At 36.9% G+C, this 25,859-nt stretch overlaps 7 protein-coding genes across 7 annotated transcripts; 3 read left to right on the top strand and 4 right to left on the bottom strand.

Annotated features, from left to right (window-relative positions):
* Window positions 1-7: 7 nt before the first annotated feature.
* MONOS_992 (uncharacterized protein) lies at window positions 8-2,992 on the bottom strand. Its single transcript, XM_067880462.1, has 4 exons — window positions 2,949-2,992; window positions 2,677-2,889; window positions 929-2,608; window positions 8-824 (listed from the first exon to the last, which is right to left on the bottom strand). Exons 2-4 carry the CDS (start codon window positions 2,885-2,887, stop codon window positions 238-240), a joined length of 2,478 nt encoding a protein of 825 aa, XP_067736056.1. The 5' UTR covers window positions 2,888-2,889; window positions 2,949-2,992; the 3' UTR covers window positions 8-237.
* Window positions 2,993-2,998: 6 nt separating this feature from the next.
* On the top strand, window positions 2,999-5,140 carry MONOS_991 (putative Rgp1). Its single transcript, XM_067880451.1, has 5 exons — window positions 2,999-3,238; window positions 3,333-3,416; window positions 3,477-3,698; window positions 3,795-4,090; window positions 4,174-5,140. Exons 1-5 carry the CDS (start codon window positions 3,013-3,015, stop codon window positions 5,032-5,034), a joined length of 1,689 nt encoding a protein of 562 aa, XP_067736055.1. The 5' UTR covers window positions 2,999-3,012; the 3' UTR covers window positions 5,035-5,140.
* A 25-nt stretch (window positions 5,141-5,165) lies between these two features.
* Window positions 5,166-8,053, top strand: MONOS_990 (putative U1 SNP-associating protein 1 (Usa1); the record flags this gene model as incomplete). Its single annotated transcript, XM_067880440.1, has 4 exons — window positions 5,166-5,193; window positions 5,324-6,615; window positions 6,740-6,872; window positions 6,955-8,053. The coding sequence occupies 4 exons, from the start codon at window positions 5,166-5,168 to the stop codon at window positions 7,821-7,823; spliced, it is 2,322 nt and encodes a 773-aa protein (XP_067736054.1). The 3' UTR covers window positions 7,824-8,053.
* A 1,774-nt stretch (window positions 8,054-9,827) lies between these two features.
* MONOS_989 (uncharacterized protein) lies at window positions 9,828-14,087 on the bottom strand. Its single transcript, XM_067880430.1, has 4 exons — window positions 13,903-14,087; window positions 13,727-13,834; window positions 12,331-13,662; window positions 9,828-12,255 (listed from the first exon to the last, which is right to left on the bottom strand). The coding sequence occupies exons 3-4, from the start codon at window positions 13,559-13,561 to the stop codon at window positions 9,842-9,844; spliced, it is 3,645 nt and encodes a 1,214-aa protein (XP_067736053.1). The 5' UTR covers window positions 13,562-13,662; window positions 13,727-13,834; window positions 13,903-14,087; the 3' UTR covers window positions 9,828-9,841.
* A 629-nt stretch (window positions 14,088-14,716) lies between these two features.
* Window positions 14,717-18,591, bottom strand: MONOS_988 (Adaptor protein complex 2 (AP-2), alpha subunitA; the record flags this gene model as incomplete). Its single annotated transcript, XM_067880419.1, has 4 exons — window positions 14,717-17,067; window positions 17,196-18,200; window positions 18,260-18,471; window positions 18,540-18,591. The coding sequence occupies 4 exons, from the start codon at window positions 18,589-18,591 to the stop codon at window positions 15,280-15,282; spliced, it is 3,057 nt and encodes a 1,018-aa protein (XP_067736052.1). The 3' UTR covers window positions 14,717-15,279.
* Window positions 18,592-19,684: 1,093 nt separating this feature from the next.
* Window positions 19,685-21,253, bottom strand: MONOS_987 (uncharacterized protein). Its single transcript, XM_067880408.1, has 2 exons — window positions 21,132-21,253; window positions 19,685-21,058 (listed from the first exon to the last, which is right to left on the bottom strand). The coding sequence occupies exons 1-2, from the start codon at window positions 21,142-21,144 to the stop codon at window positions 19,926-19,928; spliced, it is 1,146 nt and encodes a 381-aa protein (XP_067736051.1). The 5' UTR covers window positions 21,145-21,253; the 3' UTR covers window positions 19,685-19,925.
* A 189-nt stretch (window positions 21,254-21,442) lies between these two features.
* MONOS_986 (putative SAC3/GANP family protein) lies at window positions 21,443-25,817 on the top strand. Its single transcript, XM_067880397.1, has 5 exons — window positions 21,443-21,521; window positions 21,612-21,674; window positions 21,720-24,030; window positions 24,134-24,278; window positions 24,388-25,817. Exons 1-5 carry the CDS (start codon window positions 21,505-21,507, stop codon window positions 25,701-25,703), a joined length of 3,852 nt encoding a protein of 1,283 aa, XP_067736050.1. The 5' UTR covers window positions 21,443-21,504; the 3' UTR covers window positions 25,704-25,817.
* Window positions 25,818-25,859: the final 42 nt, after the last annotated feature.

The following is a 25,859-nucleotide window of genomic DNA, read 5'->3' as shown; positions in this document are numbered from 1 at the left end:
AATGATCTTTAAATTGCATAAGTCTTTATTAATGTACGTGTGAAATGAAAAAAAAAATTGTTGTCAGTGTTTATATAAAAAAATAATTATTTATTTGAAAAAAGAAAAAAAATATGATTGTACATAAATATACATAAAAACATAATAATAACAACAGAAATTTCATAAAATATAAGTCAATTTCCAAATAAAATGGTTTGTAAACACGAATTCAATAATATTAACAAGCAACAGCATTCAGTTCTCTTCACCTCTCCCATCGTCTTCTCTGTTATCCATTGGATCCTCGCCAGAGTCTGCCTGCAAAGAGTCAATCACCCCATAAATCTCAACAAGCTGCAGTGCCTCGTCTCCTGTGATGGGAGGCTCCATCTCCAGCTTCGGCCGCGTGGAGCGTGCAAGCGCCGAGGCCACTGAATACGGCACAGCACTCACAGCTATCTTCCTTTGCAGCTCTGATCTCCGCAGAACCATCGTGATGACATCGTCCAAAGTGACAAGCGGACGAAGTGGCTCGAAGTTGAAGTCGTCTTCTTCATATGCCTCGTTGTCGTTGATGTCGCCCAGGTCGTCGCTGCTGTCTGACTCATCTCCTTCTCTCTCTCCTTCCCCTTCTCTTTCTCCTTCTCCCTCGTCGCTGCCTCCTTCATTTCCTTCTTTCCCTCCCTTCTGCATGCCATCAGTTCTCATCTCTCCTTCTTTCAGAATGCCTCCTCGCTTTGACGAATGCGCTGTCATCAGAGGCGGACGAGGAAGCTCAGAAAATGGATTCTCTTCGGCAGAAGTGCCAAGAGATGCTGCAGATGCACTTTGTGGATTTTGTGCTGAATGAAAGAAGAAAGAAACACAAAAAATTGAAAATGAATTATTTCATTTTTTAATTAAATTAATTATTTGTTGTCATTGTTACAATAGAGTTGTCACAAACATTGTACAAATCGAGATCCTTGTCTCTTTGGCTGCTTCATCTTCACAGCCTTCAAAATAGGGCTGAATGCCAGCAAATCAATAGCTACACCAGCAATAGCCTCAGAGTTGACGTAGGCTGTTCTGAGCATCCGCACAGCCTCTTCTCTCCATTTGTGCTTCTCGTTCTTCATCGTCGCTGCAACGTGGTAGAACTCCTGCTGCACCTGCGTGACTGTCGAAGAGGCCAGGATCTCCTCCCAGCTGCTGTATGGCTGCACAAACGGGATGATCTTCTGCCGCTGCGACGCCTTCAGCGCACTCTGAGCCCAGCATTGCAGCATCGACTTGGCCCCTCCCCGCTGAGACACACCCGATGCACCCCCAACACTACCAACGCCGATGCCGACACTGCTGCTGCTTGAGCTAAGACCAGCACTCTGCATTGCACTGACAGCTGTTGACGGGGCAGGAGAGGAAGAGTTGGATGGAGATGACGTGCGTGAGATCGGTGGTGATGAATAAGCTTCGTTGAAGTGTCCAGAAAGAAAGACAGAGTGAAATGAAGGCGAAGTTGTGGTAGAAGGCGAGGCTGCACCTGGTGGATGAGGAGAGCTGGGTTTTGTTTGGTCAGATACATCCTCATTTGGGAAGGAGATGACATAGGGAAAGAGAGAGTCTGCCATTAGATTCCATGTCTGTTGGGGAGTGGAAGATGGGACCTGTGGCGGAGGTGATGGAGAGGTCATGGCAGGCCCTCCAGGATGTGAAGGAGAAGAGCACTGCGAATGAGGCGAAGGAGAGGAAGGCGACGACTGCCCAGAAGAAGCTGAAGCATATGAATTGGAGGAGCCGTGAAGTGGGGGAGACAAAGAGCGCCTCACAGAAAGCACGTCAGGATCAATGTCAGTGTCGATGGATGCGATGGAGCTGCTGATTGCGTGCTTCTCAGCATGAGACATGGCAGTGAGAAAGGGGGCTATGCTGCTCAGAGGCATCGTAAGGATACCGAGGAAGATCAGCAGGCGCCGCACAATGCACTCCATCCCGCTGATGAATGCTATTCTCCCTTGTGACAGAAATGGAGTCCATCGATATGCCAGCAGAAGCAGTCCAATGATGTCTGCCTTCAATTGCTCTGTCCGCGCAGGTGATGCATGCGCGCTTTCCAGAGCGGAAGCAGCTGTTCGGGTGCCATATAGAAGAACGGGCCACATCATTCGCACTGCAAATTCAGGACCGCAAATTCGACCTATGTCAATTAACTCTGTGTGGATGAATGTTCCAAATGAGACAATCCCAGGTGATAATCGCAGTCCATCATGATACTCTTGTTGAGATCCCCAATTTAGAGTCGAGAACGAAGAAAAGAAAAAACGTGTAATGAATGAATTCATTTGATATGTATTAGTTAACTTTATCACATCTAGTAAATATTCAATGATGTGTCTGCATTTTGTTTTTAAAATACAAACTGAACATGAACAAGGAGTTGTTTCTTTTTTTTTCACTTCTTGTGGCGTTGAAGATGACGAAGAAGGATCTTTCTTTGGGCATCTGCATTGCATAGATCCTAAAATAATGTTAAACAAGAAAATGCTCGAGTTACAAATGTATCCTTCTCGAAAAGGAATAATTCTTCCTGTGTATGAAGCTCTTTCTCGTAATTTCTTGCAATGCAAAATAACTTGTGTTAAAATGGCTTTGAGAGAAAATAAATATACAATTTACTGAATAAAAAGCATTGATATATTTAACATAACAAAATACCATTGGAAACATTTTTTCCAGATAAAATCCAAGAGCTAAGCGCTTCCGCCAATTGAATTGTTTTTGAATAAACAACAAAATGAGTTCCAATTCTAGGAGGCCCTGGTTTTGGTTGTACAAAAGGTATTTGAATTTGGACGGGCTCCCAAAGTGGATAATAAGTAATTTGGCGTAATTCAGCTACAAAATCGCTTTCCGTTTCAAAATTCATCTCTATATAATTTATAAAAATTAAATGCTAAAATAGCTATTTTGTATATGTGTAATAAAACCTCATGCAATCTGTTTAAAAAAAGATAAAAGTTAACTTTGATCGTGTCCCAATCATTAAAAAGAATGTGGATTTCTTGCCTCCCCAGCAAAGAGGAGTATTTCCCTGGTGAATTGTTCGAGGCGGACATAACTGTTCGCAATGTTGCAAAGGTTCCTTTGGAAGTAGAATTAATTTCTGCGCAGCTCCATGGAGATTTTCTGCTAACAACAAATGTCGATGACACTTATCATTATCACACAATAAGGCGTCCGCCGATATCAACATCGTTGCCGGACCCAACAGATTTGGGCATGATGCAATTATTTTAAATTTTTATATTTATTTTTTATTTTTTTAAAATTTATTTTTGAAACTTGTAAATCATTGTAATTCTAAATGTCAGGTTCTCGTGGATTTTCAATATATGCGTCACAAGCAATGATTGTTGAATGTAATTATAAATTTTTACCTTCTGAAGAAAGGCATTGTTTGTGCATTTGTTAAATCATTTTTTATTTTGTGAAAATAAAAATTTTCTTTTTGACAGATCGTTTTCGTTGTTATTTTCCAAATCACTTACCGCCAACGTACACAGGAAATCTTGTTAATGTGAATCACGTTTTAACAATTGGAACTTTACGTTCACAACATCCAGTTCAGACTTCTAATATATCCATTGTTATTAGCAGTCCGGAAGCAGCACTTGAAGAGATTGTCATGCCTCAATGCTTTGTTCATTCATCTCTTCTTCCAGCAGATCTAATTATTCGTTTGAAATTTTGTTATTATTGTTTATTAATAAATTGGTTTCCTATTTGTTTATAAAAAATTTGTATTTGTAAATGTCTTGTTTCAAATCTTAAAGTTGACGAAAAAGAAAAAGAATCTGGGAAAGAACCTCAACAAAACAAGCAATCAAAAGATGAAACTCCTTCTGATGAAAAGGAAGATGAAAATGAAGAAAATTGGGGGAACTTAAAACTTAACTTGTTCACAAAAGCACTCAATTCAATGATCAAAGAAGAAATCAAAGGAGATGAGATGAATGTTACAAAAGCAACTGTTGAAAAAAGCGAATCAGAAAAAGTTTCTCATGAAAGTTCGGCCGTTGTGCAAAAAGTATCGTGCCCTCCTCGACATAAAGAAGAAACACCTCTTGATGTTTGTTTTATTGTTCAACTGTTGTTTCTTATTCAACTGTATTTTCATGTGAATCAATATTTTATATAACTTTGTGTGTTTAGCTTTCTTCATTGCTTTCAAATCATGTTGCATTTTGGAAAAAAGCCCAGCAGCCATTGTCGATTGTGTTATCTCCTCCTGTTGCTCATAATGCTTCATCCACAAAGCAGATTCCGCTTGCATCAGTCATCTTGTCATCTTCCATTCTGCACCGCGGACAGCTTTTGCACGGCGTCATTGAATTTGCCAGATCGAGGCATCCACTCTGGCTCCAGTCATCTCCTGCCTCATCTTCGTCATCTTCTTCTTCCAACACTCAAAAGCCTTCGAGTGGTAGCCAAGTGCAAGAGCAGCAATTTGGCTGTGTTTTTGTGTCTGTCTCTTTGGACCAGGTGGAGACGCTGAACAGCTCCATGTTCCAAGTCAGAGCAACTGGCCAGCCAGCATCGGCTGCTTCTGGTGCTTCAGATTCCTCTACTTTGCCTTCTCTTCCTTCGCTAACATCCTCACACACTCTGTGGAAAACAGACAGCGATGTGTCTTCTGCCATTCGCTTCGGCTTTCACGTTGCACTTCCAATCGACAGGGGAACTCATCAGTTCTCCACAACACATTTTTCTTTGTCTTATCTGCTTCGCATTCACATGGGCATAGCTGCTATTCCTGTCAGCTCCACTCCTCCAACAAGTGAAAGCCAGGAAAAAGAAGCTGGGAAGGATGAAAGCTCAGTCAACGATACTTCAAAGCAGTCTACTTCTTTAACGCCAGATGAAACAAATTGCGACTTGTTTTTCCCTTCGGAATACTATCATACTTGCCCTTCTGTTAAGACAGACGTTCATCGGTTTTCAATACCTATAACTGTATTACCAATTTTAGCTCAATCTTTGCCTTCTCCGAAAACATTTACATTTAAAATTTAAATTAAGCTGATCTTTCTATTTTTTTTTATGTGCTTTATATAATTTCAATATTATTTATGTTTAATTTTTAATAAATAATTCGATACAATGCAAAAGATCAAAGTAACCACTATATTTTATTAATAAGTTAAATGTCTCCACAACTCACTGTATCTTATGGTGTGAAAACTCATATTTAGAAAAGTTATTCAATTTATTATGTTATCTTCGAATACTTGATATTTGAATGATTAATTTTCTCCAAATAAAATTACTCCGTTTTTCATATTTATTTCGTTGCATTGTTCAGGGCCTAAAAAGACAAAAATTGAAGTAATGTACAGCACTAAAATGCAAGATGTGCTTGAGCAATCGTGCGCTAAACTTGCAGTTGGAACAACAAATTGCCTCCTGCTTCACAAAGGAAAACCTGTTGATTTGACTGATCCTTTCAGATTAAGTGGATTACCTTCCAATGCCATATTAGAAATTAAGTTGCGACAAAAACCTGCTGTTCAAGCATCTCCATTACCTAAGATTGCCAAAGAACAAGAAATTCCAAAAGGTGATAATCCATTTGCAGATATTCAAATGTGCAATGAACCGTTTTCTTTTCAATCAGCTTTTCGCAAAGAAGCTGAAGAAGAGCAAAGCCCAAAAGAGCAAGCACCAACAAACAAAAAAGATGACTGGGATTGGGAAATTGGAAGAGGACAAAGAGAGCAAAGAGAAAGGTCAATCCTTGAAGAACAAAGGAAATTAGAATCTGAAAAAGAGAAAGAAAGACTTAAGCGAGTACAACAATCTCGAGGATTAGATTATGATGATGAGGAGGATGCTGATATTGACTCACTTAATAGAAGAACAGCTGAAGGGCTTTTGGATGATGTTTTAGATGAAAATGAAAAGGAAAGAATTTTTCAAGCAGTAAAAGCTCGATTAAAAGAGCAAAAAGCAGCTATGGAAAGTGAAAGAAGCAGCGCTATGAATAATTCTGAAAAAATAAAAGAAGATCAGGACAACGAAGATTTAGACGATAAATATTTTCGGCCTTTTGTTCTATCTCTAACAGAGCAAGGAAAAGTAGTTGAAAAAGATATAAAAGAAGGTGATGGTGTATTAGATTTATTGATGAGTCAGCGTTCAGGAAAGCAAAGCTCGGGAGCAGGGATCAGTAGCTCTCGTCAGTTAATGGAAGAAAAACGAAAGGCAGACGAATTGAGGAAGCAGCTTGAAGCTGCGCATGAGATCAAAAAGGAAATGAATGCTGGGATTCCTGTTGGAAGTTCCTTAGCTGCCAGTGGGTCAGCAGCTTTGCGGAGTACTCCTCCAAATGAGGCCAGCCTGCTGCGACTTCAACTGGCAAACAGCTCTGACCATGGCAGACGCATCAACATGGCACCAAAGAGATCGGCCGCTGAATTGTCTGCCTCGCTTGAAAAGCTTGTTTCATCTGTTCCTGATGAAGTGTTCCAGCCATCTAACAAGGAGCTCAAAAGTTATATTCAAAGGATACGTGGTACACAAGGTCCGCAGATATTAAAAATGCAGCAGCCATCTGCAGCTCAACCAATGCCAGTTTTATCTTCAGGTGATGATGTGGTTTGCAAACTTTTTTATTTAATTATTTTGTATCTCAACTTAATTTTTTTTTTTTAATTTTTGTTGCTATCTTTGTTGATAAACCAAAAATTGTTTCGTGTTAATTTGAAATGAATATAACAAGACGATGCTTCGTGTTGTGTTTCCAGATGGAGCATCGATAGAAGGGTTGTTTGTAGCCAGTGTTCATACCATTGGAGATGTGATCACCTGGATCAAAGAAGTCTTAAATGAACCAGAATTACCTTTCTTCATAAGTGTGCTAATATTTCATCGTTTTTATTTATTCATTTTTTATTTAATATTTTCTGTATGCGCATTTGAATCATCATTTTTCAGCAAGCGCTCCTCCTCCAAGGCGCCATATGGATCTTACTCAAACTTTGCTCAGCGAAGGTCTCACTCCTTCTGCTGTTCTTCGGCTGAATTGCGAAGAAAGCGTTGCTCAGCAGTTTCTCGATGAAGAAAAAGCAGCAAAAGCAAAGAAAAATGAAATGGATGGAACAGAAGAAAAAGAAGAAAGTGAAGAGGAAGAAGAAGAAGAAGATACGAAAGAAATGGAAAAAGATGAAAAAAAAGAAAAGGAAGAGAAAAAAGAGGAAGAAGAGAAAGATATGGTGGGGAGCGAAAAAATGGATGTTGAAGAGCCACCGAAAGAAATTGAACCTTCCAAAGATTCTGAGCAAAATGATTCGACTCAACAATCTGAGGGGCAATCAGGAAAAATGGATGTTGAACCAGAGGAGTCTGAATCAAAAAAAGAATCAACTTCCAAATCTCCTGTTTTCAGTAAAAATGAGTTTGCATCTTCTTCAAAGAAGAAGAAGAAGAAGAATGTGCTATCGCTCTTCCTAAAGCGCTTGCGGCTTCATCCACGTTTTCTTAAAAAAGCTGAGTCGATTGACGAAGCATTGGATGCATCACAGCTCATTAAAAGCATGGATAGCAACCCACAATCATCTTCAGGTAAATCTTCAGGAAAAAAGAAAGCTGGAGCCAACTTTAACAACAACTCTTGGACGAAAAGTGGAGGCCAATCGCTCGGAGGAACGAATCAATCATCTCCAAACAAACAGCAAAAGCAGTCAGGTAAAAGCGGATGGGGTGGGCAAATGTTGACTCAGTCTTCAACAACTCCTTCTATATCGAATTCGGATCAACAAAAATTGAGAGAAGCCAGATTGAGAGCATTTCTTACAAAAAAGTAATTCTTTTTTGAACTAGCTTTCTTTTCCTTTTTTATTATTTTTTTTTTTTTATTCTTTTTGTTGTTCGAATATAATTAATGAAACGAACAAGCTTGGGGAATAATGAAATTTATTTTCAAAATACTTATTTCAATATTTTATAGATTTTAAATTGAAATCGATTCATCATCAAATACATGTGGTAAATTATTTCATTTCAGGCATTTTCATGAAAAAATATGCACTTTTCATTGACTTTCTGAGAACAAAAAACACTAAAAAAATTGATCCATTTTTTAACGTCAGCAAAATGTCACAAAACTGTTTGTTTTAATTTCAACGATGCCTGTTTAAGGAAATATTAATCAAATTTATTTTGAAATCTGAGAAAGCAAAATAAAGTTATGAATGAAACAATTTTTCAATGCCTTGATAAAAAAAGCTTGAAAGTCCGTATATTCCCCAACATAATGAAATATTTGAATCAATCAGTGAATTGTATTTTCTCAACTTTTAACTGTTGTTTCTGTTTATTGGAATTGAAAACGTTATTGTTGTGAGCTCACAAATTTAACATCATCTTCATCGAATGTTATTTATTGATAGAAAAAATGAAAAGAAATGAAATGAAAGGAAAGGAAATGAAATTGGTCAAAAATCAATACATTAATAGAGCCTCACACAATGTGACATGAAATCCAAACAAAGACTTCTCCTTTTTTCTTTTGTAAAAAACAATTTCAAGAATATTCTTTGTATTCATATCTTTTTTCGGAGAGTTGATTCTTTGAAGGTTTTGTTTCTTTGGAGACGAATAATTCACTAAAAAGAAAAGACAATGATTAATGTTTATAATGATGACATCTTCGACAATATTCAAAGAAAAATGATTTCTGAAACAAGTTTATTCTTTTCAGTGTTCATATATCTATATTTTTAGTGAATTCTCAAACCAAAATTTTTGTTAAAGTCAAAAAATGGATAAAAAAATAATCATCTGTTGATATTTTTTAAATAGTTTTTTTTTTGATTAATTTTCTGGTGAAAATAAAAATTAAAATTTAAAAAAAAAAAATTAAATATAATATGCTTAACTTCACAAGAAAGGAAATATAGTCAACGCAAAAAATAGCGGACAAGATCGATTTCTCAATAACCACAAGAGGAATAATTCTGACAATTTTCCTCAAAATATATCTCATCAATACAAACTCATTTGATATACAAAGCTTTCAAAGCAGCTTCATTTGTGCTCAGAGAAATATATTATTTTAATCTCGTAGAAATAGGATTTTGAGTTTCAAGAAGATTTAAATAATATATTTCTCTGAGCACAAATGAAGCTGCTTTGAAAGCTTTGTATATCAAATGAGTTTGTATTGATGAGATATATTTTGAGGAAAATTGTCAGAATTATTCCTCTTGTGGTTATTGAGAAATCGATCTTATCCGCTATTTTTTGCATAAACTGTAATATGCAAAAATTGGATTCATTTCTTCTAAATGTTTAATGATTCATAATTCATTCCGAAGCTTACGTTTGAGACGAATTCTTTAAAGAAAAAAAGGAAATATGTTATAACTTTTCAATGTTCATTTTCTGATATTCAAGGGGAATTTTCCGAAACGAAAGTCTAATAGAAAAAAGTATTAATTAAAAAATATCCACCATCTTTTGATAAAAATTGGTTTATTTTATTTTATTTTATTTTTTTTAATAAAAAATATGTCAAACTGACATGTGCAAAAATTGACAAACAATCAATAGATTCTCACTTTCTCAACAAAATATTATCCGTGAAATTGCTTTTCATTAACTTTTTCTCATTTGTTTGAATAATATTTATTTCTTCTTTGGACCATTTTAAAAAATAACCGTTATTTTTATGAAAGAAAACGTAATAATGAAAATGTCATTCAATTCATTTGAAAATTTCCGCTTCATCAGGAAGAATATGATTTTTTTAAAGAATCATTTAAAAGACTTTTTAATCGTTTGCTGAAAATACAAAAAATTAGAGAAAATTAAACGAATAATGCTAGTTTAGATATAAAACAAAGATCCTTGAATCAAAACTGGAGCAAATTTGAATTAAAAGATTATTAATTATTTCAAATGCCAAAGTTGCAGTTGAAAGTTTTGTAGATGAAACAGTAACTGTGCCAATTTTTACAAAAGATGATATTGGTTGTTCACAAGGCAATGTTGAAGCATTTAATTCAAGAGGTATTTCATTAAACTGCCAAAAAACACTATCAGAATTATGGGAAGGAGTTGGAGGGTTTTTGAAAAGTGAAGTCAAACGTTCCAACAATAAGGTGAATATTTTTGGAAATTGCATTTTTGTTCTGTTAGAGTCTAATTCTTGGTCCAATTTCTGCTTAGAGTTGAAACAGAAAATAGATCCTTCAACGGAAGAAGTGAAAAGCAATGAAAAAGTAGGCGTTATCTGATGCGAAGCTTTGAATAACTGACTTAATGGCAGAGACACTTTTTCTGTCAATTCATCCGAAACATGTGAATCACATCTCTGAGAAAGAAGGAATTGGACATCAAGTGTTGAAGTAAGTATCATCCGAAGAGACATTTGATTTGTTGAAGGAAAAGAAATTGAAGTGAACTTTTCTTCAATTTCGCACAATGAATTTATTACAGCAGTACGTGTTTGTCTCAACAAAGACAAAAGAACAGTCAATTGTGGTGACTCATCCAAGCTAAATAAAAACATCAATTCAGATCGCTTCTTTCCTTCATTCTGTTTTGAATCAGTCGACGAAATTGCTTCTGTTTCAGGAGACTCAGAATTTGAAATGTCTGTGGATGGAAAAGGGAGCTCGCCACAAGTGGAGATTGCTATTGGTACAAACGAAACAATTTGATTGTGCAAAGTTGCTGATTCTTTTGCATCTGAAAGAAAACCATCAAAATTGTCATTTCGCAAAAAAGATGGGACAGGAATATCAGCAAATGAATAACTTGCACTTTGAGAGATAGAAGAGTCAAGTGTTGAAGACTGAAGTGGAAATGCTGATGAAGTGGATGAAAAATCAAAGGGATTAATGAGCTGCTTCGAGGAAAATAATTCAGAGGAAGAGGTTGGCGCAACAGAAGAAGCTGGAAAAGATATTTGTTGAAAAGAAGATAATGAAGAAGGCGTTGAGGAAGAGGAAAAGTCTGATGAGCTTTCAATTTGATGAACAAGCTTTGATGGAGCATTTGATGAAACGAAATAGATAGAAGATCGAAATGTTCCAATAATTGCATCAAAAGACAAAGATGAAGGTGAATTGATGTGAATAGAATAGGACAACATAGGGAAAGATGGAATTATTGACAGATGAGTATCACGGAGAATTGAATTAGATGAATGAGACAAATTATCTGAAGATGAATTTTGCACAGAAAAAGATGAATGCAAATCATTAGAGGCATCTCCCGATGACAAATGATGTTTTTGTTGTTTCCTTTCAGTTTCCTTTCCAACAGGACTTTCCTGAAGCTCACTCTTTTTTTTAGCATTTTGCTCTGTTGGAGTACTTGGCTCGAAAAAAGTAACCAATCTGAATGCCTCACAAAGAGACGAAACAGAATCTTCAGCTTTCCCGCCTTTATCCTTTTCAGTGCTGTCGTTGCTCAGAGCTGCAAATCTTTCCAGCTGGCGGTTGAGCATTTTCTGCTTCCAAGCAACAGAATCCTCGATCTTTTTAAGCTTCTCTTTAGCATCACTTACCCGTTCTGAAAGAGCAGTGATTAGACTAATTGAACCTTTTGCCTTTTCCCATTCAGCTTTGTAATTTGAGTTCGCCTCAAATACTTTTGATTCTGCTGATTCTGTTTGATCCTCATTTGCTATTTTGTTTTGCTTCAAATTGACTTCAAGGCCTTGATTTCTACAACAAGAAGAAGCAACAGATGAATCAAAATCACATTCATCAAAATAAACACGAACATTTGTTTCTAAGAAACGAGTAGGATCATTCTGAATTTGCTTTGCTAACTCTTTTCTTAGCTTTGATTTGATAAGATCAGCTTCATTCTGTTGCTTTAATGAATTCATTCCCCCTTCTTTAAGAGACCGAACAGAATGAGACGCTTGCGATGTAGAAAGAGGAACATCCTCTTTCATTAAATCATCTAATAAATCTGTTTCTTTGTCTTTTTCATTCAACTCTGCTTTTTCGTGAGGAAGATTTATTGACGAAGCATCATCATTTTTTGAATCTTCTACGGGATGCGAATCAGCTCCGATTAATAACTCCCAATCCATCACATTTCCTTTATTCTGATTTTCACAAGAATAATTGGTATTTCCTTCCTTTTCATCGATGCTTTTTTCCTGAACATGCTTTTTCTTTCTTTGTCTTTCTGCAACAATAAGTGAAGCATCATTATTCAGCATGTCTTGCCACGAAAGCCAGGTTGGTTCAACAATCAATGTTGTATCAGAATAAACTATGTGAATAAGAAAAGATTTAATGAAGATCGTTTGAGCATTAAAGAATATAATATCATAATTCAAATGCAAACCTTTTAAAAAACTGAGTGACTCGAAGTCAACAACGCAATATCTGACTGGCGAATTATACCAATCAATAAATGGCTCATATTCGGAACAAGTATCATCATCAAACATAATAATATCTTCGGTCACTTGATCTGCTGCTTCTTCACTTTTCAATAAGAATTTTTCATCCCCAGTTTCTTTGTCTGTGTTGTATTTCTCGATTGGACAACAAGAAATAACCATATATGTGTTTTGGAGATCTTTGGATTGCTTTTGATAAGTCTTTATTTTCTGTGCAATATATGAATTCCAAGGCAATGATATTCCTGACGATATTCGAAATGGAACTTTTCCATCAACATTCAAAAAGTCATTTTGATCAGATTTTTCTTGTATTTTAGGTTTTTGAAAATCATCAGTATCAATCAGAGAAACATGGACTAACTTTCCGTTGTTTGTACCAGCTACAGTTGTGAGATACAAATTATCTTTCGAATATTCACAGTTCTGAATTTCATTTATCTTCATCTTCAACCAGAATGTTGATTCATGATCTGAAATAATAGGAAAATTACTGCTTCCACATTCTTCAAGTTCACTTTTTGACTTTCTTTCTGTTTGCTGATGCACAGATTGTGGCAAGGGAAATAAGGGATTATCTTCAAAACCAAATGATACAGATTGTTTTGTTGCAAAAGCTGTTAATGGAAACATTCGGCGAATAGAAATATTTTGATGTCCATGAACATTTCCTCCATGAAAATCGCTATAAATTGCCGAAACTTGTCGCGAGGCTGCTAAAGATGAAGGAAGAAGAAGAGCTACCCTGAAATTTTTATCTGTAACCGAAAACTCATCATTGATCTGTGATGAAATTACTGATTGCCAATTAACTTCATCACATTGAGCGAACAGCAAATAAACATCGTCCACATCGATAAAATATGTTGTGACAAATTGATTATATGCGATTTGTTGAGTACCTTCTCGACTACATAAATCAAAATTCGAATTCACATCCCATTTTATTACAAGGATCCCATTCATATCAACACATTCTTCGTCCTGAGGCATCGACCTATAGCCATTTAATCGCAACAACACTAACGTAAAAATGTTGTCTGTTCCATCGATGGATAAAAGCCCAAATTTTGTTGATAAAATTGAAGAAAAATTAATCGATTGATGAAAGTGGATCATCATGGTTTCTTGGTTCAACGAAAAAGCATCAGTTTGGTCAAGATTTTTAGACATGGAATGACCAGAAGTGTTTTCCTGTTGGGAAAATATTTTTATTGAATTTTTAAGCACAAGGAGAATTATTAATGGAGAAATATGCGGAGAAATAACTATTCCTGAATAAAGAAAATAAAATCATAATATTTCATCAAAATAATCTTTTAATGGAAAATTCTAAACCTTTTATGCAATTTATCGATAAGTCTAAGTTCCATTTACATGTGACAAATGAGTACTGATTTGAAAATGGAAAAATGTTGAATACATTTTCATCGAAGTCATTTATATCTAAATTTTATTTCAAAAATTTCATAATTATTAAGTTGAATTCGTAAAGAGTTTTTGAACAGAAATACAAACAAGACGAAGCAAAATTGTGAACTTTTCCAAAAAATGATATTTCGCTTTTATATGGATTTTTTAGAATTGCATCCTCAATTTCTTTTGTACAGAAATAGCTATATAAGTTGTTTCCTATAAAAATATTAAAAAATTTACTTCCTATTAAGTATAATTTTTCATTTTTCATATCACCATGATTTGACCCCATAATATTTTATTCAATTCGTCGTTTTTCTGATAAAAAAAACTTTTTGAAATAAAAGAGCAAATGCGCTTTTTGCTATAAAATTTGGTGAATGGGAACAAAACGTACTATTCTAAAAATAACACAAAGAGAGTTTTATTTCTAAAAAAAAGCAACGCTAAATGTATATTAAGCAATCAATAAAATTGAAATATTCATTTTCAACTCAAAATTCAAGTGATAAATAATCACCTTTTTCATCAAAAAATCTATGATCAAACCCTAATAATATTATTTCTCAAAATTTCTAATTAGGTTTTGGAGAGGCTATTGGTTTCAATGCCTTCACAACGAGTGAATTAGGGTATAATATAAATTAAAATATGAACCTAAATCACTGATTAGGGTTTTATTTGTCAAAAAAGATAAAAAAAACAGGTGTTTTGCTGATTAAAAATTTCAAAAATGGGTCACCAATTCAATTATTCAAATAAGATTAAATTTACCAATAAAAATATCCCTCATGGACTTATTTCTTATTTTGATAACGAACATTTACCTTTTTAGAAGCATTTTGAACAGTACGTTTTGTTCCCACTTACCTAAAATTTGTCGGATAAATAAGAATAAAAAAATTTAAATTATTTTTAAAGTAGATGTTTGTTGATATAAACAAATAAAAACACAATAAAAATGAATGAAAAAAAAAAAAATAAAGAATCAATTTTGACAGCAATCAAAAATCATTGAAAAATGCACCCACAATAAATGCGGTACAATAAATATCACAGACGATTCGTAAAGATCCAATACTTTTAATTCCAACAATATATAGAAATAAAAACCTCTGGAAAATAGCATGGTTTGTAAGGAATAATTACGAACATGAAAACAAAACAAAAACATGAGTCACAAACACAGAAGAATAAAGAGAAACCAAATAAGAATGTAACATCAATTCGCTATTATGAAATGAACATAAAAAAAAAAGGAATCACAAATATGGCCAATTATTTTAATTAGCACTTATAATTTTGATTGCCAAATGATAGAAAAATATTAAATTAAAATAAAAAATACTTTATTAGCTAATAATAATAATAATAATAATAATGAATAAAAAAAATATACATTGACCTAAAAAAATCATTTTGAGCTGCAAGGCGATTGAGAGATAAACACTAATATCTAATAAGCAGTGATGATTCTACATCCCTTTCAGGACATCCATCACATACTTTCTAGTTATCTCTGCAATCTGCGCAGTGCAGCCCTTCACAGTCAGCATCAGCATCCCATATGCAGGTGACATCTGCACTTTGAACATAAGTGGCATCGGCTGAGCAGCACCTGCACAGCACACACCAGCTGCAAAGCACAATGTCTGTGGAGTGTCATCATATTGAGGGAGTGGCTGCATCTTGGCAGCAGTCTGCAGAAATGACATGACCTGCTGGAATGTCTGAGGATTGAGTGGGGCTCCTTTGAACAAGAAGGAGTCAGCCACTGCCATCGGAGAGCTGTCTGGCACAGCCTGCCACTGCTGCACAAACATCTCCTTTGGAGGAGTCAGCGGACAGAAGAACTTCAGCCCAACAGCTGGCACTTTCACAGCTGCTCTGTGTGTGGCAGTCCCAACAGTGTAAGAGAGCATCAAGAGAGGCGAATTAAATGCTGGCTGTGTTTGTGTGATGACAATCCTCTGCTGCACAGAAGAGCCAGGGCTGATGACTGACCCGACAGCTTCTGCCTGAACAGACAGCTCAGGTGAGCTCTCGATGACCCCAGTGACATTCATCAGCGGCTGGGCAAGCGACGCCTCGCCTGTCACAGCAGACTTGTTAGTCCATGTCAAAAGTACTCTTCCTTCGTGCTTCTGGTACTGGTGCTGGCACATGATGCATAAATGTGCATCATCATACAACTTCCCTTCGTCGCTGCACAAAAGCGAATAGAACATTCCATCAAGCTGAGGATTAGCTTCTGCCTGTTCAACAGAAGCTGAAGAAACGGAAAGGGGAGAAGAGGAATACGAGTGAGGTGAAGGTGATGTTGATAATGTCTCCAACAGCTTGGCTGGATCACTCGGCACAGCTTCTTCAGCAACAATTGCAGAGGAACTGCCAGACACAGAAGCAGCAGCAGAAGAAGAGACAGGGCTGATAACAGCCCCAAAGTCACTCAAATCAATCAGATCATCCGCTTCCCTTTCGACAGGAGCAGCACTCGCACTCAGCTGAGTGCCATCAACAGCAGATGCGACAGACGAAGCCATCGCTGGATGCATTTGAGACATATTCAGAATATTCGCTGTGCTTTCTTCAATTCCATCGTCATTTCCTTGTTCTTCTTCATCGACCTTTTCATCCTTCACCTCCTTCAGATGCCTCGATGCCCTCTCCACAATTCCGCTTTCCTTCACTTTCTTCTTCAGGTCTCTCAGAAGAATGGACTGCCTCTCAGGAAACGGTGGCAGTTGTCCCAGTGTTGTTTTGGCATCATCTGGTGATGTCTTCAAAAGCGATAGAAACTCGCAACTTCTCTCTTGCGTGTCTTCTGCTATGAATGTTGTGTATTTCGTCAGCAGCTCCGTCACTGCACTCGACACTTCAGGTGTAGATGCACCTATCTTTGCGAGGGCAGACACAAGAATCGCTTTCGTGGCTGGCTTTGCAAATGCAATGTATACTCCAATTCTCTCCACAATCTCAGAAATGGCCACAGAAGAAGGCGGAATGGCTTTGTGATATTCGCCAACGACATACGCACACATCTGCACTGCGCTGTCAGGCAGGTTAGCTTCACGCAACATGACAGCACCAGCAGCAGAAGCATACGACTGCATTTGAGGATTGTTGGAGATCACTTGCACAATTCGATACCAAATTTCAGGCGGAGTCGAATCACCAGCGAGCTGCAAGAGGCGGAAGATCACGTCAACATACCATTCCATAGATGAATGATACTTTTCTGCTAAAATTGCGATTTTCAATACCTAAATATTGCGTTTATGAAAAAAAATTAAATTGGAGAGAAAGAAAAAGAAAGAAAGAAAGAAAGAAAATGAAAGCAATTGATAACATAATAATCAATATATATTTTCAAAATATAAAAATAGCAAACCAGTTCATCTTTAATTTCTATTTCCGCTTGGTCCAAATAAGATATCAACTTTGCAACAACATCAGCCGAATTATGCTCATTGCATATCTCAAACAGAACATCCAATGCTCTTCTTCTGATGACGATGTCTCTATGCATCAACAACTTTTCAACCAGATCCACAAACATCGGATCATCACCTGTGGACGTCGGATCGAGAGGACACAAGCTCTGAAGAGCCTGCAGCGACAGATAGAGAATGTCTGGATCGTTGATGGCCAAGAAAAACCTCATGTGGGATATGCAACGTTTGATCAGCTGCTGATCAATGCGCAGTGCAGTTGCAGCATAAATGGCTTCAAACAAAACAGCAAGCATTGCGTTGTGCTTCTTTGCAACACGGGTCGTCGGATTAGAAGTCACAAAATGGCTTCTATCAGTATTTATAATTCTTCTAAGGACAACTATTAAATCTTCCAGCACTTCGGGCTCATCGATTACAGGATAGTGTTGAATAAACTGGAATACCTTGACAACAAGCCATGGAGCAGGTATGTTGTCGTACATGTAATCCCCCGTAACCATGTTTTTCAACACAACTCCTTTAATCATTCTGCAAACTACTGGAAGCAGCTGTCGATGAGCTTCCGGATTAACAGCTGCAAAAGAATTAAGAAGAGACATCACGCACGTAAGAACTCCACCGTCTCGATTTTGCAGTAGTGTCACAAGGCGCTCATTCCAAGACTCTTGCTGAACAATATCAGGATTCTTTTTAAACATGTGCAAAAGGCATAAAGAAGCTTTTTTGATTATAAATTTAGAGGCCGTTTTACTCATTAAAAGCTTTCCAACATTATTTGCCAAGGTCTCAGCAGTCTCTGTATTTCCACAATTTGCAATAAACGTAAGTGCTAGTGCTTGAAAGCATTCACGACGCGAAGTTAGATCCGAAAGAAGGGCCTGATTAACAAGACGAATAATTTCTGATTTCTCATTGACTAGTGAACCAAGAACAACATAACCCTGAAAAAAATAAAAACAAAATATTTATAAAAGTTTTTCATATATGATAAAAATCATACAATAACTTTATCGGAATATTTTGGGCTGTGAAGAAGCTCCATAGTTTCCATGTGACCAAAATCCACCGAGAATCCCAATAAATCGATATACATTAATTTTAACGCATATTTTTTCCTGTTATACATGTCCAATTTCTTAGGATTTATAAAAGCTTCTCGTATATGTGAAAGCTCTTTTTCAACTCTTTGTTCTTCCAAGTCTCTTGTTTTACCTATATAAGAAAAAATATACGCAACACATATTGCCATTAATTTATATAACATTTTTTTAGCAACAAACAAAAGCGAATATCATTTAAAAAATTGCTAAGCCCTTTAAATTTTTCGGCCATGATCTTGAAATATTTTTATTTTTTTTCAAACAAAAACAAAATTATTTATGGAAAATTTCTTTTTTAACTTTGATTTTATAACGCATACAATTGTATTTTGCAACCAATTTTGCTTTCCATGATAGTAGATTGCTTGTTCGTGTGTTTGCTATCGGGATTTGCATTTGAATCGGTTCAAGAGCAAGAAGAAAAAGAATACCCAAAGATTATTTGGATGTATTGGAATCCTGAACCAACATATGAAGTGGCCCTATTTGTTCAACATACATTAAAAGTTTTAAAAGGATGGTCAATTGTTTTTTTAATGGAAGACACTTTGGATATTTACCTTAACACTTCAACGTTTTCTCCAAAATACTCTGCATTGATACCTCAACATCAATCAGATTATATTCGTCTTCTTTTGCTATATAACTATGGAGGAGTTTACCTTGATGCGACTTTCTACATAAACTCACTCGAACTATTTGAAGAAATTAACGATGAAATAGTTAATAAACAAGGCGATTTACTTGCATTTGCAACGTTTCACCCATTTCCAAAATATCTTGAAAACGGATGGCTTCATGCGCCTAAGCATAGTGAAATTGTAAAGAAATGGTTTGACCAATACCATTACGCTGTAGATACAAGAAGAGAGGATTACATTCAGTATTGGGCAGATCAGGGGCTGGAACTCGTTCCACAACTTGCATGCATGGTCGGAACAATAAATACTTTTTTAACATGCCACGTTTGCCTCCAAGTTGTAATTCAGAGAGAGTTACAAAACACATCAAAACTTCTACATAGAAGAACAGAAGATACATTTTATAAACTTGCATCAGAATGTAATTTCGAAATGGACTGCATAACATCCAAATGGAAAAACGAACCGAAAGTTCGTGAATATCCATTTTTCAAAAGTTCAGGATTTGTGAGAAAGAAAATGAACTTTATTGATTTCTTGAAAGAAACTGAACAGCCCCATTTTCATTTCACTTCATCTTCTTGGAGATATTTTGGAATTATCTTTCTCTTTTCATTTCTTGGCTTCATTTCACAATCTCATTCCCATTTCATTTGACATTTAAAATTGTTTTGTTGCTGAACATTTTCTTTCAAAGTTTTTGATATTCTTTTTTTTAACAAAAACTGCAATGATTTTTTAAAAAAAAATTAATTCAAAAATTTTAAAACGAAAAATAAATGCTAATTGATTGCGCAGCCATAAAAAAAACTATGAAAGAAAACGACAGATGAATTCATACAGCTATTAACAACTACAAGATTGCCTTTTTAATAAATAGAAATCAGATTTCTTTTATAAAATAATTGGAAAAAAATAAATAGTACTATTTTTGAGATCGAAGAATCATGTGAAAATCTTGCTTAACTTCATTTTTCTTTGTAATCGGAGAATCATCATCAGAAACATCATCAGAAATCTTAATATATTTCTTTTCAGGCGCCTTTTCAATACATCTATCGTCTTCTTTTTGCTTTTTTTCATCAACCTTTTCCTTTTCCTTTTCCCTTTCTTTTTCTTTTTCTTCTGCTTCTTTTAATCTTTTTAGATCTTTTTTTCGCTGAATTTCTTCATCTTCCTGCTCTCTTCTTTTTTTGACCCTCTGCATCAGTTTTTCCCCAAATATTGTATCAACAGTCAAGTCATCTTCACTTAAAGAATTTCTTAAAATCATTGGAGTCACTTGCCTTTGAGCGAGATTTCCCATTTTCTCTGGCTTTGACCATTCAACTGACTCATCAATAGACATAATTAGTTGCCTGTGCTCTTTTGCCCTTTTCATCTCTTCTGATAAATTCCTCAATTTTTTAGAGTAATCCTCAATTTCTTGCTGCCTCTTTTGCCGTTTTTCTTCCTTTCCTATTAAACGTTGAACGCTGTTCAGATCATCTAATACCTTTTTCACTTTCTTAACTTCGCTTGCGTATTCTTCAATTTCATCTTCAAGATCATCTGCATCAATTGTGTCCCCATCTGCATTTCTAAATATGGAATCCATTCTGCGCTTCAATGGAGTTGCAGAAAATGTAACCTCTGTTGAAATAGTAATTGGCTTATGCCTTGGGAAAAGAGGAGATTGCGAAGCTTCCATTGATAAATTGTTTAATTTGGAAGGAGTTTGCACCACAGCAGATGCAAGAGGATTTAAAACTTCTTTTGATAACGATTTTGATGGACTACTTAATGGAAGCTTTTCGCGGAAGGGAGTCTGCTCACAAGGAAATACACGTGATTTTGGAACTTCATAGACAGTTAAATCATGCTTAACATTTTTGCAATTCTTAACTTCTTTTTCAACGTCATTTTCCTTTGTTGGTAAGTGTAATTTCTTTTCCTTCAAATGGTCCTTCTCAGATACCATCACAATCCTCTTATTTTCAGAAAAATTATCAATCTTTGAATTTTCAGATATATATCCTTGCTTAACGGCATTTCTCAATGATATCTTTTCAACTGGCACTTATTTATAAGCAACAAAAACATGATTCAATTATACGAATAGAAAATAATAATATGTAAATATTTGGCAAACAATTTTTTGGCATGTATGATATTTTTGTGGCGTAAAACCTTAACTAAAGTTACGCTTATAGAATGATAAATAAAGAGAGAATTAGTTTTAGAAACGACAGAAACAAATTATTAATTTTGAATATTCCCAATATTATATTTATTGAATGAGATAAATACAAGTTATGTAATGTCACTTGGAATAAGATGTTTTGTTTTAAAATATTTAAGAAATGAATTTTATTGTCTTTATCTTGGAAAAAAAATTAATGAAATAAATGATCATATCTCTCCTGATCTTTTTATATTAATATTGAATTAAACAGAGCAAAGTGCGAGCAATATAATAATAATTTAATTTCCAATTCACATACAATCAATTTAAAAAATTAACAATGACTCAGCCTCATTTGTATGTGTATTTATTGTTATATCTTTATAATTATTAACTATCACATACTAACGAAATTAACTTAACGACCTAATATTATTTTGCTCATAGACCATTTAATTCAATGTATTCTAACGAATACGCTTCTTCTTTGTACGATCCATTGCGCCAACAGTGTGCTTTTTTCATTAAGATGTAATTTTTAAAACTTTTTTTCAGATGGGTTCCTGCACCAGGTGCTTTGCAGCAAGGAGTAATGAACATGCAAAATGCGTACTATCCTCAAAACTTTGCAGGATATGGAATGCCGCCTGCATATGCAAGCCTTCTTGGAGTTACTTCATCTATTCATCAATCTCAGCAAATGCAGCAACAACTGCAATCATCAAGTTCACTTCCATCATCCCAAAATAAAGCAATTGTTATTGATGATGAGATGGATGTTTCTGATGATGCAACTCTTTCTGCAGGAAAGGAAGAAAAAGGAAGTAATGTTGACTGGGGAATGAAAAACCTTCTTGGAATGTTTTCATCTTCAAAACAATCTTCTCAATCATCTTCTCATTCTCCTTCTTTGGAGCAAAAAGAGCGCTCATCATCATCATCATCATCATCGCCATCCTCGCCTTCTTCTTCATCATCTGCATCATCTTATTCTGCACTAACATCAACAACTCATCAAACAAGCCATTCTGTTCAGAGAAGATTGACTGTTGATTCTCTTCCATTTACTGTATCGTCTCCTTCTTCTGTGTCATCTACAATGTACGCAGCGCTTCCTTCTTCATCACCTTCTCCACAACCACAACCATCATCTTCTCCTTCACCATTGCCTCTGAGTGCAGATTCTCTGCCAATTGAAGTTCTGAAAGCTCGTCAAATCGCTGCAGACATTGCGAGAAAACTGCAAATGCAGCGAATGAAAAACAGTGCAAAAGATGCTTCATCTAGCGATAAGCCTTTTTCTGAGCGTCGCGAAGAGCCAAGGGAGCAAAATCAAACAGCCTCATGGGCTCATTTGAACTCAGATTCACAAGCACCAAACAACTACAGAAGCAGCTCCAGAGCCGAGTTCATTCCGATGAATTCCCATTCAGAAAAGATGGCACGTTCGTCTGAAGAGTCAGGCGAGCATCGCTTTGAGCGCGCATACGATAGAGAAGCGGAAAGGAGCAGAGAGAGAGGAAAAGAATGGGAAGGCGAAAGAGAGAGAGAAAGAGACAAAGGAAGAGACAGAGACAGAGAAAGGGAAAGGGATAGAGACAGAGGAAGGGATAGAGAAAGAGAATTTGGTCGAAGGATGGATGAAAAAAGCAGCAGCGAGTCAGAAGAAGACGAAGACACAAAACATTATCAGTCACAACAACAAACCAATCAAAACACAAATTCACAGAAATTCCAACAGAATCAACAAAAACAGAAACAAAACCAGCAAAATCAGCAAAAAGGCAAAAACAAAGACAAACAAGGCAAAAAGAAGCAGCAGGATGAGCTGGGCAAACAAAGCTCTGAACAGCAAGCAGAAACTCCTCAAAGAGAAGGGGAAACACCTGAACAGCGGAGAAAGAGAGAAGAAAGAGAAAGAAGATTCGAACAGAAGTCCAAACCTCAGCAGCGTTCATCTCGTTTTTCTTCTTCCTCCTCTTCTTCCTCTTCTTCTTACTCCTCCTCCTCCTCCTCCTCATATTCATCATCGTCATTCGAAGACGACCCCTCAATCCCAGCTGTCATTGGCACATCCACTCAGCTCGAAAAGGCGTATCTTCGTCTCACCTCTGCCCCTCTCCCGTCGACAGTGCGTCCTCTCCCTGTTCTCATGCGATCGTTTTCGTATGTCATCAGAAAGTGGCGTGGGATGATTGAGGCGCGCGATGAGAAGGCGGAGGAATTCGGTGAGCGGACAAGCAGAGAAGAAGAGGCAGAGAAGAGGACGCTGAGGAATGTGAGGCTGCTGATGAAGAGGATCGAAAGGGAAAGGCAGGAAAAGACAGAGGAAACAACAGAGAAGAAGAAGAAGTCGAAGCGCGGGGGATTGAGAAAGGCCTCTTTCCCTTCAGACGACGAAGAGGTGTGGAAGGGGAAAGGGAAAGAGAGTGCAGAAGAAGAAGATCTTCTGAGTGAAGAGGAGGAAGCACAGATACAACAGCTGTTTGATGGAGAGAGCGATCTGATTGTGCTGATGATGCGGTCGACGCAGAAGAAGCAGATTTTGAAGGAGGCAAAAGAGCTGGCTGTGCTGGTGAAGGGAGAGCAGACACATTCAGATGAAATTGATGTCAATGAGATTGGGAAAGGAGAGGAAGAAGGAAGTGGAATGACTCCTTTAAAATCGAATAAGAAGAAGAAAGCAGAAAGGAGGAGGGCAAAAGAGGTGCCGTTGGTTGACAGGCTTTTTGAGCTCATCCGAACAGCCGAGTCGCAAATCAATGCTCGTCTGCTTCTGCAGCTGGAGCAACAGTCAGGCAGAGCAAAAGAGAGGAGCCAGCTGGCTTATGAATACGTGTGCGAGCAGCTGAAGTCGATCAGACAGGTCTGCTTATTTATGTTATTTCCATTGAAATCATTTCTTTTTTATTTTCTTTTAAAAAAAATGATTGTGTAAAATTGAATAATTATCTATTTTATCACAACAGGATTTGACCATCCAGCACATCAACAATGAATTCACAGTCTGTGTCTATGAGACACACGGCAGAATTGCTCTGATGGAAGGCGATCTCAGCGAATACTCACAATGCCTGTCTGTTCTCATGCATCTCTACAGAGACGGAATCAGAGGTGTGTTCAAATAATGCATACATATATTTCTTATTCTTTCTTTCTTTCTTTCTTTCTTTCTTTTTATTTTATTTTATTTGTTATTCTCTTCATCTTTTCTCTTTCCAAGGAAATGTGTTGGAGTTCACGTGCTATCAGTTCCTGCATCGCATCTACATCAACGAGAGCTCTTCGATGGTGACCTTCCTCTCTGAAATATCGCCACGTGCGAGGAGCCATCCGTTCATCATGTTCTGTCTGAAGGTGTGGCAGGCAGTTTCCAAAGACAACTGGGTGGAGCTGAAGAGGCTGTGGGAAGAGTGTCTGCCCCATCGGAAACACACACACGAACAGAAGAAGCAGCAAGAACAGCAGAAAGTGATGATGATGACGATGATGATGAGTTCTGATGGACACGAAACAGAAAAGGAGAAAGAACAAGAACAGAAGAAGAAAGAAGAAGAAGAGGAGAAAGAGAAAGAAGAGAAAGAACAAGAAGAGAGAGAAAAAGAGGAGAGGCACTTTGAGCGGCAGATGCGCCGGCGGTGGTGGATGGGGAAAGCAGGTGCAGCAGCAGCACTGCGGAAGAAGAGAGCATCACAAACATCTCAGTCATCAGAGCAGTCAGTGAAGAGAATGACAGCAGCGGCGCCATCGCAGACGCTGCCAGTGATGTCACATGTATTTCTCTCTCTGTTGTGGGGGCGGATGAAGAAGAGGATTCTTCACATATACGCCATCGGCATACGCCCGCAGCTGTCGGCAGAGAAGGAAATGGCAGAGGTGATTGCAGATGTGGAGAACGGGGACAACCGAACAGCTGAAGACATTCTGATGTCTTTGGAGGACGAAGACGATGAGGGAGAAGACGAGGCTGCTGGGGAAGAGAAAGGCACTTCATCCAGAAATGAGACAGGAAGAGAAGCAGAAGAGAAGAGAAGAGAAGGCAGCCCTTCTGCAGCAGCCAAGCCGAAGACAGAACAAGAAGTGAGGAGGCAGATTTGGGCGATGCTGAGCGAGGACGAAAAAGAAGAGGTAAGAAACGAGTGGGAATCTGTCCTGAAGCAGCAGAAGATCGAAGCAGCGATGCATTGGATCAAGCAGAATGGCGCTGTCTTCACCCTGCCTGAGACAAAAGACGGAGAAGTGGCAGACTTGCAGGTCGATCTGAAGCAGACCCAGCTCAATCTGATGAACAAACACGAACTCATTTCATTCTCTCCTTGTGGGGCTGCTCTGTCTGTCGTTCCTGCTGCTGCCCCTTCCACTTCACCACAATCTTCTCCTTCCACCCCATTTGCTGAACACGAGCTTTCAAACACTTCAGCAAGGAAAAAGCTCTTGTTCGGCGATGATTACGTTGACACTGAAAAAGAAATAACAGTTGCTAAAACTATTGGACAAGCAACAAAGAGCATCACACAAATGATCCGAAAGAAATCATAGCTAATTTCAAAAAAATCACTTCATTTTTTCTTTTAGGAATTCTTGAGCACCCCTCTTTGGCATTTCATTTTTAAAATAATTATTGAATGGTATAGCAATAAAATATTGCAAAAATATTTCCTATTTATTGAAGAATGAAAAGAAATAGCATTTCGA

Source organism: Monocercomonoides exilis, assembly GCF_001643675.1.
Source record: "Monocercomonoides exilis strain PA203 chromosome Unknown scaffold2-2631571, whole genome shotgun sequence".
Taxonomy (NCBI): Eukaryota; Preaxostyla; order Oxymonadida; family Polymastigidae; genus Monocercomonoides; species Monocercomonoides exilis.
The sequence above is the reverse complement of the archived record's forward strand: the minus strand, read 5'-3'. Positions and strand labels throughout refer to the sequence as shown.

Excerpts from the sequence above, each read along its gene's own strand:
- MONOS_992 (XM_067880462.1), bottom strand. The coding sequence starts at position 2,887 with ATGAATTTTGAAACGGAAAGCGATTTTGTAGCTGAATTACGCCAAATT. Across the intron at positions 2,609-2,676 it reads TGGAAAAAATGTTTCCAATG|CCATTTTAACACAAGTTATT; the intron begins GTATTTTGTTAT and ends TTTCTCTCAAAG. Across the intron at positions 825-928 it reads AGGATCTCGATTTGTACAAT|CACAAAATCCACAAAGTGCA; the intron begins GTTTGTGACAAC and ends TCTTTCATTCAG.
- MONOS_986 (XM_067880397.1), top strand. Across the intron at positions 24,031-24,133 it reads AGCTGAAGTCGATCAGACAG|GATTTGACCATCCAGCACAT; the intron begins GTCTGCTTATTT and ends TTATCACAACAG. Across the intron at positions 24,279-24,387 it reads CTACAGAGACGGAATCAGAG|GAAATGTGTTGGAGTTCACG; the intron begins GTGTGTTCAAAT and ends TCTCTTTCCAAG.
- MONOS_991 (XM_067880451.1), top strand. The coding sequence starts at position 3,013 with ATGTGGATTTCTTGCCTCCCCAGCAAAGAGGAGTATTTCCCTGGTGAA. Across the intron at positions 3,239-3,332 it reads GCCGGACCCAACAGATTTGG|GTTCTCGTGGATTTTCAATA; the intron begins GCATGATGCAAT and ends TCTAAATGTCAG. Across the intron at positions 3,699-3,794 it reads TCCAGCAGATCTAATTATTC|TTGACGAAAAAGAAAAAGAA; the intron begins GTTTGAAATTTT and ends CAAATCTTAAAG.
- MONOS_989 (XM_067880430.1), bottom strand. The coding sequence starts at position 13,561 with ATGTCTAAAAATCTTGACCAAACTGATGCTTTTTCGTTGAACCAAGAA. Across the intron at positions 12,256-12,330 it reads GTCACTCAGTTTTTTAAAAG|TTTATTCTGATACAACATTG; the intron begins GTTTGCATTTGA and ends TTATTCACATAG.